The 13,185-nt window shown below is 38.6% G+C and overlaps 2 protein-coding genes across 6 annotated transcripts; one reads left to right on the plus strand and one right to left on the minus strand.

The window, feature by feature from the left end:
- Positions 1-3,899: 3,899 nt before the first annotated feature.
- Positions 3,900-8,294, plus strand: LOC121808093 (probable E3 ubiquitin-protein ligase ZFP1). Of its 3 annotated transcripts, none has more exons than XM_042208445.1 (7): positions 3,900-3,920; positions 4,300-4,387; positions 6,258-7,097; positions 7,206-7,456; positions 7,557-7,637; positions 7,732-7,890; positions 7,963-8,294. In XM_042208445.1, the coding sequence occupies exons 3-7, from the start codon at positions 6,272-6,274 to the stop codon at positions 8,104-8,106; spliced, it is 1,461 nt and encodes a 486-aa protein (XP_042064379.1). In that variant the 5' UTR covers positions 3,900-3,920; positions 4,300-4,387; positions 6,258-6,271; the 3' UTR covers positions 8,107-8,294. The 3 variants fall into 3 exon arrangements, with proteins under 3 accessions (XP_042064379.1, XP_042064378.1, XP_042064380.1); XM_042208444.1 differs by having other exon boundaries at positions 3,912-4,035; XM_042208446.1 differs by having other exon boundaries at positions 3,912-4,035; positions 7,218-7,456.
- LOC121808094 (ras-related protein Rab11B-like) lies at positions 7,872-10,023 on the minus strand. 3 transcript variants are annotated; one of them, XR_006052105.1, is made up of 4 exons: positions 9,583-10,023; positions 8,689-9,094; positions 8,172-8,366; positions 7,872-8,102 (listed from the first exon to the last, which is right to left on the minus strand). XR_006052105.1 is itself a non-coding variant. In XM_042208448.1 (3 exons), the coding sequence occupies exons 1-3, from the start codon at positions 9,804-9,806 to the stop codon at positions 8,388-8,390; spliced, it is 636 nt and encodes a 211-aa protein (XP_042064382.1). In that variant the 5' UTR covers positions 9,807-10,023; the 3' UTR covers positions 8,373-8,387. The 3 variants fall into 3 exon arrangements, 2 of the variants coding, with proteins under 2 accessions (XP_042064382.1, XP_042064381.1); XM_042208448.1 differs by lacking the exons at positions 7,872-8,102; positions 8,172-8,366 and adding an exon at positions 8,373-8,393; XM_042208447.1 differs by lacking the exons at positions 7,872-8,102; positions 8,172-8,366 and having other exon boundaries at positions 8,463-9,094.
- Positions 10,024-13,185: the final 3,162 nt, after the last annotated feature.

Here is a 13,185-nt window from a genome sequence, read left to right on the forward strand (position 1 = left end):
CGAATCAAACACGGCCAATCTTAATATAAACTGCTCAGCAAATATTTACATTACAGCTCAAAAATCGTCCATTACTGAAAATAAAAAAGCCATTATAGAGTAATGTATGTACATTATGTGTATCTGTAAAAACTACTCTCTAGCCAAGATGATATCTAAACCCTAGATGAATGACTGAAACTCGTGGACTTTGGCGACGGTTTTGTTACGTAATACATACTACACCCTAGCCCCAAGAATTGCTAAACCCTTGGGGAATACATGAAACCTGCGACGAACAATCAAACACGGCCAATCTTAATATAGACTGCTCAACAAACATATACATTACAAATCATAAATCGTCCATTACTGAGTCAAAAAAACCATTACAGGGTAATATATGTACATTATGTAGGGGTGGCAAATCGTGCGTGTCGGGTCGTTATCGTGTCGACACGATAACGACACGAACACGATAACAACAAACACGAACACGACCCGTTAAGAAAACCTCAAACACGAACACGAACACGACACGAAACCCTCAGACACGAACACGACACGAACATGACACGAACCCATTAACGACACGAACCAATTCAAGTCAACACGACACGATAACAACACGTACATGAGATGACACGATAACGACTCGATAACAACACGACCTGATAACGGTTAAACCTATTAAAAATAAAAATAATAAGAATTAATAATATTAAAATATTATTTGTTAACGGATAACACGAACACGACACGAACACGACACGGACACGTATTGTTAACGGATAACACGAACCCGACACGGACACGACACGAAATTTTCGTGTCCTTAACGGGTCGACCCGATAAGGACACGAACCCAATAAGCTCTGACCCAAACCCATTATTTTCGTGCCGGTTCGTGTCGTGTTATCGTGTCGTGTCAAAAATTGCCAGCCCTAACATTATGTTTATCAATTAAAACTACTCCCTACCTGAGATGATATCTAAACCCTAGATGAATGACTGAAACTCGTGGACATTGGCGACGGTTTTGTTACTTACTACATACAACACTCTAGCCCCAAGGATTGCTAAACCCTTGGGGAATACGTGAAACGTGCGCCGAACAATCAAACACGGCCAATCACAAAAAAACGGCTCAGCAAACATATACATTACAGATCATAAATCGTCCATTAATGAGTAAAAAAACCATTACAGAGTAATATATGTACATTATGTTTATCAGTTAAAACTACTCCCTAGCCGAGATGATATCTAAACCCTAGATGAATGACTGAAACTCGTGGACTTTGGCGACGGTTTTTGTTATTTACAACATACTATACCCTAGCCCCAAGGATTGCTAAACCCTTGGGGAATACATGAAAATTGTATAAACTACTCATCAAAATTGTATGACACAACCAAACACTGCCAATGTTAAATTACTCATCAAAATTGTTTAAAGGGGCTCGGAGAATGAAGGTCGAGGTTGAAGAGATATGCAATGCAGAGGATCACAGCCTGTTCTCGATTTTTCTGGAAGATATTGATGGATTCTTTCATGACATGAATGAATCCCCACTCTGTTTTCTTTCACGTCTTCTCAGATCAATGTATTTGGGAAGATGACTCTTTGCTAGTTGGTGGAAGGAGGGAGTGGATTCGTTTGGATTTTCCCGTTGCAGATTGGCGTTTGGTTTTTGTGCTTGGTTAGGAGATGAGGCAAACTAGTTTTGTTGTTTGGAGAATGTCTTCAATGGAGAAGTGACGCTGAAAGTTTAGGAAGAGAAAAAAGATTGTAGCGTGAAATCATGGAGAATAACCGCTGAGATCTTTGATAGAGATAATTAGGGAAGTTACCATAACAAACTAATTTGTGTATCCCAATTTTAACCTTTTCGATTTTTTTAAACAATTTAATTAAATTCATGAGGCATTATTTTGGGCCATAAGATCTTGAAATTGAATGGTCGGGATTAAGAAGGACAATAGAACAAAATATAGAAAAAGGATATGAATACATCTATATATATATATATATATATATATATAGGGAGATGATCAAAATAAGTATGTGTTTAAATCCAGAAATACAGACCAAATCTTGGCCCTAGGATTAGATGATCTAATGGTCAATAATTAACCAAAAACACGGAAGGTCATAATTAAGCAATTTTAGGTCATATTATAATATTTGGGTTTAATGTCATGCTAAGATCGTTTTAGGTCATGCTTTGTTAGCATGACCTAAAAATTACCTAATTATGACCTAAAAGTGACCTAATTATGATATTGTTCTGCGTTTCTGTATTTAAATCTAGTTTTGCATAGATCAAAACCCTATATATATATATATATATATATATATATATATATATATATATATATATATATATATATATATATATATATATATATGTGTGTGTGTGTGTGTGTGTGTGTGAAACTCATATTCCACTAACGTATTCAACTCACTATTCTTTACATTTCTTAATTAAAACTCGTGTCATAATCAAATAGGACTCCTATTGTAGGACGGAGGGAGTATATTTTTGGGTCCAAAATACCATCCAACCCTAGTAGAACATTTTTGTCTATTGTTCGTGAAATAAATTCAAATAATTTTTTTATTTAAATATATTTTGAATTTTTGAAATAAAATTTGAAGTAGATTAAAGTATCTTGATATTATAGGATTGATTTATTGCACACAATTTTTTTTTCTATTTATCTGCAAATTCAAAATGGGAAATGGTGGCACTTTTTCTCATCAGAAATAGACTAAAATGTCACTTAATAAACACTCGGGATTATTTTGGATAAAAAGAGTTTAAAAAGTACAAAAGTCCCTCCGATAATATTAAAACAATGTCTAAGGACTGTGGTGATATTTTTAAAACTTGAGTATCACACTTGATTTCATTCCAAAGTATAGGTACCAAAAATATAATGCACTTTTTTTAAAAAAATTACGAGAATGATCGGAATTAACTAAACTTAATGATTTTTATGGCAACATACCCTTTTAAAAATATTATTTATATATGGAGCTTTACTAGTATAGCTCAATCGATTATATTTGAAGTTAAAATCATATTGATATATTTATGAATGAAACAAAGGAGTTGACGGGGAAACATGGATGAATAGTATTTCTGTTAATGGTTCATACTAGGAATATTCTGTATAAGGTTGAGGAAACAAGCAGCCACAAAGTAATGGACCCCAAAACTTAATAAATTAATAAATTCCAAATACAATAGTAACATTTTGTAACACTAATCACCTCAGATTAATTGACATATTGAATATTAATTTACTTATTATATGAGGTTATATGACTCATTTGATATAATTCTATAATCATATGCTAAAATAATGTGAGTTACAATAAACTATTTTAACAATGAAATATCTCAGTTTCTTGTGCATATTAACATGTGATTAGTGCATATTAACATATGCATATTAACATGTGATTAGTGCATATTAACATGTGATTAATAATAGAGGTTCAGGGGCGGATCTACTAGGAGGGGATAAGGGGTATTTGTCCCTCCTCAATATATTTCATGTAGTATTATTTCATGGAGTAATTTTTATTTCCTTTATAATGCCCCAACTCAAACTTTTAAAATTTATTCTTAGATATATTTTTGCCCCGTCGAATTGAAATCTTGGCTCCGCCCCTGAGCTGTTCAGTGCATTTTAACAGCTAATGCTTAGCAAAAAGCAATTAAAGGAAATTAAAAATTAAAAGAAGTGATATTTTTTAATTGCATTTGGACGGAAATAACCTCGAGTATATGACCTAGAGAAGGGTATATATGTAAATTCAGTGAATAAAAGTAGGGATAAAAAGATAATAACGTTAGCCACGTAGTTTTCAATATAAATGGTTATGAAAAATTACATCAATACAAGAAATTGGGAGAGAACATTAATAGGTGATTTCCCCATAAAAATTATTTTTTTCTCTCTCTAAAAATTGCTAGGGAATTATTCCCTGTTCATCTTCATTCGGATCTCTCGGCCTTTGTATTTTCACCATTCTTTAATTTGGTTAGTTTTCCAGGATAATTCAATAAGTTTTTGCAGTTTTCTTATTGGGGAAAAATCACTTCTTGAATTGCCTTTACCTAGATTATGATGTTAATTAGGCTTGGAATTTTGAAAATTCAACATGCAATGCATACATTTGCCTTTTGATAGGATCAGTTTTGTGGGTTTTTGATTTGATTGAAGTTCTGATCATCATTGATCACTTTTGATACACTTCTGAAGCTTAGGGTTTTTGCCCCATTTTTTTTATGTTGCTTTTTGCAGGAGTTGCAAGTAATTCCGCGGAATTTGTAGCTGGTGATTATCAAAGGTGGAATCTTGCTAAAGCTTGAAACATTTTCATGTTAAAAAGGTTGGGACTTTTGCTTTTGTTTGAAATGATTGCCTGTGTCAATTGCATGTCTATCCAATTTTTGTTTGGCTTGATGGGTTTTATGGCTTGTTTTTGGGGAAGATATGTGCTTACTTAATTTAATGTTACAAATTATTTTTGTTATGATAAAACTGGGAAAATGATAGAACTGTAGTATCTTTTATGGAAACTGATAGGTTAGTATTCAATTTTTCTTTCTATGAGATCATTTATTTGCTTAAAGAGATCATTTTCAGTTTTGTCTGTGTGAAAGGTATTTTGGTTTTGAGGCTTTGATTGTTTAGAGTCTGTCAGAATCTAATGTGATTTTCTAACATAATTGCATGAATGTAGTCTTGGAGTTACTAAAATCAGCTTTAGTTTACGAGGGCGTAAGTAGAGCTCTTCGTTAATTGAAAATTTGATCTGGTGGGTGGGTCCCAATTTCAGTTGGTATGTTGGATGCCGCCACGTCCACCAAGTGGGATGATATTTGTTTCCATGTTGTGTTTGTAGATGTAGAGATTTTCTGCTTTAATTACTTTGTCAATGTGATTCTCGTGTGGTCTGTTTGTCGTTATATGCCTTTCGAGTTTTTCTTGTTTGGAATTTGTTTAACTGATGCTTGTCTTGAATGTGTGATTCACTGTATTTTAATTTGCATTGAGACTCTATTTGGTATTTTATCAGTTCAATTCAGACATTGGTTCCTTCCATGTGGTAGCAAGTGAATTTACTTATTCTTTTCAGCATGCAGCGTATAATGTCATCTTGAACAATGGGTGCTTGAAGAATTTTAACATTGTAGTCCTAGATTAGTATTTTGGGTTTAGAAACATATTAGCAGAAATCTCGTTACAGTCCCATGCTCGTTGCGAAAGGAAAAGCGACACTTTATTGTTAAGTGAAGTGGCTACCTTCTATTGCCTGTAATTTGTCCAAATGGTGATATATAGTGCAAGCTCGTTGCATTATTACACCATTATTCCTGTCGTAGCTTGCTTGGTGTAAGAAATGGAGGAAAACTCAAGATAGTCTCACTTCTTGTTTTGGTTGAAATTTTGAATATTTATGGGGAGATAAGTCCTAGATTAAATCTATCTCTAGCTTCATTCATGCTGTAATAGTTTGTAATTAGTTTGTTTTATTGTAAGTTGGTAACTTGGTTTCGAAACATTTTGGGCAAAAAAGACACTTCTCTGTTTTTACATTTCAAATTCTTCTGACACGAATAAAAGTACTATAAAACGAAAAAGAATTGGTTTCAAGAATAAGATGCATATAACTTCATTTTTAGCATTTTTACATTGTGAAGATATGCCTTGATTACTACTAAACAGAGCACGACATAAAATATTTTAGGTTAGGATAGTTAGGACACGCCTGAGAACGCCCAACTTATATGGAATAGGAGTGATTAGCTTTCGTTCGAGGTCTATTAGGTAGTTATATCCACGTGTCTAGTACTGTTCTCCTTAACTGGAGTATCGTTGAAGGAAAATACTGGTGAATGATTCATTTAGTTGAGTAAATGGTTATTTGGAGATGCTCCTTTGGACTTGGGTGACCCCTCTGGAAGTTTAGAGTTTATTCTGTCAAATGAAGGAATTCATTGCTATATTCTCAGCCTTCGGATTGCTTCTGCAATTCATAGATATGTAAATGCTGAAATAAAAAGTGTTTCTTTAATTGGAAAATGGAAATTAGCCAGACAACAAGTTTCCAGTATGCAGATTTAATTGAAGATTTGAAGGGAATGACAATGTCCCATGATTGTCTTTATTTTGGAGTATTTATTAGTAATGTCTTCAATTTTCTCTTAATTTTAACATCAGCATACTTAATTTGTGTGTACGAACATATGATGCAGGCAGCTCATTGAACATGGGACACCGAAATACTCAGTTCACTGGTCATATAACTGATATGGAAACCGATCAACAAGGTCATGATCCTGAACCTTGCATCTTTTATGGGAGTATAGCGAACTTTCCTCATCATAGCTTTCACTCAATGGTCCCCGCACCAGGAAACCCTGGTAATTTCAACTTCCCCCATATTCCAGAACGTCATGACAGTACCTTGTTCTATGGAATGCCACAGTTAAACGGTCCCCAGCGTCAGCATCCAGCCCCGAATCTCGATTTAGCTATCGCTGCGCCATCCGGCCATTATCATCCGTATATGGCTCCCCCATCTGGTATTAGAGATTTCCCTGTCCAAGTCAATCATGGGACGCACGATCAGTTGTCACTTTCGCAGGTCGTTGGTATACCTACAGACACCTACAGCAGTAGCATACCGTACGTGGACAGCATGAGAGCGTCATTTAAGAGGAAAAATGCGGAGGGGGCTTCCGGTAGTTACCATTATCACAATGCTTCTGCAGGTCCTAGTTCTTCGGTTGCAGCTGGGGCTCCTATGGTTGTGGAATCTGATATTACCTTAATAGACCCAACTTCTTTCCTTGTGCCTAATTATGGCAGTAATGACCCGACGTTAGCTGTTGAAAGTGGCTCTCAAAGAAGTGCGAGGAACAGGTTCCGCATGGTTGGCCACGAGTCTGTTGTGGCACATAATGGTGGCCATTTGATTCAAGGCAATTTCGCTGCTCCGGCCGGAAATCCTTGGTTGGACATACATTATGGCGCAAACAACGGTGATGTTGGCACTTTTACATGGGCTCATGCTCCTTTACACTACACGCATGGTAATTGTTGTGTTGAATTTATACTGTTTTGGAGGTTTCTTGAATGTGGATTTCTTTCTATTATTTGATGGAGCTTCGTCTTTTTCTTTTCGTTATTTTGATGTTAAGCATGGCCTCAAGGTGTTCAAGTCCCACCGCCATCTATGCAAGGCATCCGAGGATACAATGTTAACCTCCCATCACAAGTGGCTGCGTCTGCCCATCAAATCTCGATGATTAGCGCTCCAAATACAGGAATCACTCATTTCCAGGATGCCAGGTCATTTTTCGTGGCGCCCGTCCCACCACGGAGGGAAATCATGCTTGACGCAAGCGCACGACACCAAGCTCTTCCTCACATGAGAGTTCTTCCCGAGGATGTAACATTTCTAACTCGATCCCCAATCCAATATCCTGTCACTGATTTAAAACTTTTGAGTCGGACCAGTTAGTAATAGTGATTGGACTGCTGCTGTGTAGGAAGTCGCCATGCTAGGTATCCACGAAGCAAGTGATGCGCTTGCTCATATGCGTTTGGACATAGATCACATGTCGTATGAGGTAATCACGATATACGTATATATTATATGGTAGCTTTGCAGTAGAGTGTTTAATTTTCTAGATATGAAAGCTTCTTGTTAACTTTGCACGACAGGAGCTTCTTGCGTTGGGAGAGCAGATCGGCAGTGTGGGCACCGGAGTGTCTGTGGAGTTCCTCGGAAATCATTTGAAGCTAAGAAAATTTTCTTCCGGCATCAACCTTGAAGAAGCAGCATGCCAGGATCAACAAATTAATTTGTGTGTCATATGCCAGGTACATAATCATTTTTAAACCTGTGTGTTCAATTAGCTCCCTAATATCGAATGACAGTAAGAATTTATGTAGACGGAATACGAGGATGGGGAGGAAATCGGAGGTGTGGACTGTGGACATGAATACCACAGAGAGTGCATAAAAAAGTGGCTGCTCACGAAGAACACTTGTCCCGTCTGCAAATCAACGGCCTTGAACCCGGAACGCTTACCCTAATAACACAGATTATTTCATAAGAAACAAAAACCGTTTCTCTTCGTGTATCATATTTATGTATATACCTCATTCGCCATCTTAAACTGTACAGACTCTTTGATTTGTTTGTTCTCTTGTAAAAATTGGATGAACGCCTGCGCCATCACCCTCTTTCGAACTCTCGAATTGACCATAATGTGTTGGCTGTATTTGATGATGGCTCTTCTACTCTCTACCTCTGTAGTTTCACACTATATTCCTCCTTTAAATCATATCGCTGTCTATGGAAATAAATTTCTGTCTCAGCCCTTCAGAAATTTATAGTAACAAATTGATGAAACATGTAAATCATAACAGAATAAGCAGGCAAAATCCAATGAAATAACAATCTTGGTTAACAGCAATATAGCAGAAGTCATGTTGTATAATGCAGCATAATACAATATAGAAACACTAAGACTACTAGAACTGGCATTGAAATCGCCAAGCTCGGTCACCGGAAAGGCGACGACTACCAACCAACGAACAAATAACAAAGCAGTGAGTTTCCAGATTCAGATCGAGCCATATACCAGTTTGCAGTCATATCGAGCAACAACCTACCTTTTTCACGGCTGAGACGTCGTCCCCAATGTTTATGGTTTGTCCCTTGGGCAAAGCGGAAGGATCGTCCCCGATATCAAGTGCTTTGCGACTAACTACATGGTATATTTGGGTTAGCGCCTCTGTGAAAGCGTTCTCAACATTCAGAGACTCGAGGGCGGACGTCTCCATGAAATAGGTATTTTCCCTCTCGGCAAAGGCAGTGGCGTCCTCAGTGGAGACAGCGCGCAGGTGGCGCAGATCTGCCTTGTTTCCCACGAGCATGATCACGATGTTCTGGTCCGTGTGATCACGAAGCTCCTTCAACCATCTCTCAACATTCTCAAACGTGATGTGCCGAGTGACGTCATAGACAAGCAACGCCCCAACAGCCCCCCGGTAGTAGGCACTCGTGATTGCACGGTATCTAAATCGTCAAAGAAATTCAAACACCATAAAGCTTTTAACACAGAAACGACGGATTCCAAGCAACTATTTCAACATGGATCTTCTTGTTTCCTAAACATTGTTGATGCTACTAACATTCAATCAATTGCCAGTCATACCAAGGAAATGATCTCACACAGAAATGCATAGATTTAAGCCTCTTAATCTAACATGATTATCCTATAACAAATTAGTCCACTGCGTTAACACTTGATGAATCACAGCAGCAAGCATATCCAGATCAAAGAATTCAACAAAACTGCATCGAAATTCTAGCCAAAAATGCCTCAGATTTACTTCAAATGCCTCGAATTTCTAATGCGCTGAATAAATTGATCTGAGGAGTCATGACTTTACAAGTTTTAACCTAATTTCAACTTTAAACACACAACACATTCAAATCGCACTTGCGAAAGGAAAAAAAAGCAAAATTTCAAATAAAAATTCAAACAAAAGACAGAATATTACCGTTCCTGGCCAGCGGTATCCCAAATCTGAGCCTTGATAATCTTATCGTCGACGCGAATGCTCCGCGTGGCGAATTCGACGCCTATGGTGGACTTTGACTCGAGGTTGAACTCGTTCCGCGTAAATCGGGACAGCAGATTCGATTTACCGACGCCGGAATCGCCGATCAGCACCAGCTTGAAGAGATAATCGTAGTCGTCGTCCGCCCTATATCCCCCGGCCATCGCAGCTCGGAAATGGAACTGTGCGAATGTGAGGCCTAGGCGCCTGATCCGAGTGAGATTCTCAACGCTTCTGCACCGTCAACAAGCGTGGAGAGGCGGGGAAGATAGTTTTGCGGCGGCCGCGGCGGCGGCGGTGTGAGGCAGAAAATGAGAGAAGAAAGGGAGAAAAGGCGGTGACTAATATGGTCGCGATATATCCAGCTACCGAGTGCTTATCTCTAAATCTCTAATTAAAGTTTGATTTCATTTAAATTTGCTTATTAAATTTCAAAAAATTTTATTTAATAACTGATTAATTCTTAATATCTCGAGTTTTTATTTGTGGAATCTATCGTTCTACGTATGTGTTGAATACGAAAATATATGATATCCATGTTCTTTTAATAAAATCTATCTAATTAAATATTTTTGTTTTTATATTAAAATCTAGGCTGTTTGTCATTTATCATGCTATTTTAGGCTAAATCTATTAAGATTTTGTAGTTCAATTCTCATAAACGTTGGATGCACGATCAATACTGTTTTACTACTGTATATATTAGTGTGAACCTTATTTAATTAAAGTCTACATAACATATAAAAAAAAATTGCCCTTCGAAAGAAAAGAGAAAAAAACACCAGAGACAGCTATTCATGTCTAGCTTTTGATAAGTCTGATTTATTTGTAAAATTGTTTTCTTACGGGCCCCTACAAAGGAGAAAGGAGACACGCTCCCCATTAAGCCATCCATAGCGCTGTCACTATACCGTCCCTTAAAATACTAGTTCCGGATCTACTATACTTTTTTACTCCATCCCTTAACTAAGGAACGAAACCTACAACCCTCCGTCCCTTAAATTACTATTCATTCAATTTCATTTTTTTTATTTTTTTCCACCAAATTCAATTAATTAAAAACACACTTCATTAAAAATAAAATAACATTACAACATAAAATAAAAATACAACTTAAAATTCAAAAAAATAAAAAAAAGACATAATTAAAATTCTAAAAAAATAAAAATGACATAATTTAAAATACAATTTTATAGAAAATAAAAAAACTACTCCGCCGGCGAATCATCCCCCGAAGACGGTGGAGGTACCCTGAGGCCACTTGGAGGCGGGATACCAAGTTGTGCCGCCATAAACAGGACTCCGTTAAGCCAGACTTCGTATTGGGTGGGCGTAAAGCGAGAAGTGTCCGCCATTGTGGCGGTCATGTACATGGACATAAGGGGGTTCGAGGGTCCCCCCGAGCCCGCCTGGCTTGATTCGGCTCGGCCCCTCCTCCCTCTAGCTACCTTCGTCGCATTTCTCCCTTGAGGCCGACGGCGCCCTCGGGAGGACCCCCCCGGCATCGTCTGTCGGGGTCTCCTTCTCCTGCGAGGCAAACTCTTGTGGCCCGATGCCCGAACCGCCCTCACCAGACGAGTATTGGCCACTCGCCGTGTGCTTCGTGCGCTTCGAGGTCGAGCCCGAGCTAGACCGCACATCGTCGGCCCACCTTTCCTCGTCCCTGACGACCTCCCAAACATCGGCATATTTGAATTGTTTGCCGGTGTCTTCGTAGTAGACTCGCAAAGCCGACCTCAGAATGTCGGCTCCCGTGGCTCCGCTTTGGTACTGAGCCGCTTCATTCTTGTAGATGCCGCAGAATCGTTTGACCTCTCTGTCGACTTGGTCAGAGTGAGCACGGAGCATCTTATATGTGCGGCGGCGGGTCTTTTTCGGCTTAATCTCGTGGTAGGCCTCGGTGACCTTTTCCCAGAAGCACTTCCGGGGTTGTTAATTCCCGACGATGGGATCGTACGAGACGCTGATCGAGGCGTTGTACACCGCCAGCGTTTCTTTGGGGCCGTACGGATGCCGGCCTAGATCCTCCTCCTCCTCAGCCTCCGCCCTGGAGCCTCCCCCGCCTCGGCCTTCTTCTGGAGTGGGTTGAACCGGATAATCCTCCTGAATCTGGGATAATCCCTGCGAATACTGCGGGGCTGAGGGACGGGCGTATGCATCAACATCAAAATTGGGTGGTTGGTACCCCCCGGCGTGCCCGAACCCTGGGTGCCCGGCGTCGACGAACCGGAACCACCCAATGTGTTGTACATGCTCCCCCAGTCGCCGAACGCGTTAAGATCCCACGCGCCGGAGCCGCCACCGCTGTAGTTTCCTTCGCCAGACATTTTGTGATTAGATGTTAGATGAAAATTGGAGAGGAAATGGAGATGAATTTGGAAGAATAGATGTGTAGTTGTGTGTGAAATGAGGATGAATTAGGAGTATTTATAGAGTAAAAAAAATAAAAAAAAAATTGAAAACGGCTCTTTTAAACGGTAACATTACCGTTTCACTTTTTAAATTTATTTTATTTAATTCGATTTTTTTTAAAAAAATATTATTTATTGCGTCAGCGTGACGATGCCCACTCGCGGGCCGGCGAGTGGGCGTCACACATGGCCTGGGAGCGCGCCACGTCGCTGCGGCGCGTGGCGAGTTGTCTCGCGTTACGTCCCAGCGGAACAAGTTTCATGACGAGATGGTGACAGGCAGGGGACGAGACGGGGTGCCGCAACGCGTCGCACTGCCGTCCCGTCCCTACGTGACGGGTTCCGGGCCACCCACGTGACGCGTTGCGGGTGGCCTTATAACGCCTAGAGATGCCAATTCGGTTAATTCAGCGAGTTTCGGGCCAATCATATTCAAGTTGTGGGTTAATTAGGTGCAGACTAATTGTATTGTAATTTGAATTGGGTATAAACGTTCAGTCCTAACTCTAAAGGTTCGGGTTTCGGGCTCGCCCACCAGACTAATCCGGTTACTACCGATAAAATTAAGATATGATCAATCCAATATATAATTATGAAAATTAGTTATATTTATAGGATGTAAAATATTTAATTATGAAAAATATGAGATATATGCTTAAACTCAAACCTGAGCACATACTAATTTATAATTTGTATAAAATAAAATAAAACATAAACATATTTCCAAAAATTTTAAAGCTATGTTTGGAAATTTAAATATTTTTGTAATGAATTTGAAGTTTCTAATTTATTTATCTATTACTTCATCCATCCCATAGTAAATGTCACACTTTCCTTTTTAGTTTGTTTCTCAAAAGATGTCACATTTCCTCTTTTGAAAAAATTTTCTTCTCGCATCAATTATAAAATTATATTTTCTCTCACCACTTAACACAAAAAATAACATCTCCTAAAATCTCGTGCCATCTTCCAAGTGTGACATATACTATGGGACGAAGGGAGTATTATATTAAGGGATAAGTCCCTAATATTATGAAACTTTAAAAAATTTGCTTTTTCTCACGAACTTTAAAATTGACAAATAATATCACGAACTTTATCCGAGATTGTTATTTCCCACCGGCGAAAAAAT

This window comes from Salvia splendens, chromosome 6, assembly GCF_004379255.2.
Source record: "Salvia splendens isolate huo1 chromosome 6, SspV2, whole genome shotgun sequence".
Lineage (NCBI taxonomy): Eukaryota > Viridiplantae > Streptophyta > Magnoliopsida > Lamiales > Lamiaceae > Salvia > Salvia splendens.

Coding starts and splice junctions, on each gene's coding strand:
- LOC121808093 (XM_042208445.1), top strand. CDS start 6,272: ATGGGACACCGAAATACTCAGTTCACTGGTCATATAACTGATATGGAA. Junction 7,098..7,205: donor TCCTTTACACTACACGCATG/GTAATTGTTGTG, acceptor TTTGATGTTAAG/CATGGCCTCAAGGTGTTCAA. Junction 7,457..7,556: donor TGAGAGTTCTTCCCGAGGAT/GTAACATTTCTA, acceptor GCTGCTGTGTAG/GAAGTCGCCATGCTAGGTAT.
- LOC121808094 (XM_042208447.1), bottom strand. CDS start 9,806: ATGGCCGGGGGATATAGGGCGGACGACGACTACGATTATCTCTTCAAG. Junction 9,095..9,582: donor GATACCGCTGGCCAGGAACG/GTAATATTCTGT, acceptor TTGACGATTTAG/ATACCGTGCAATCACGAGTG.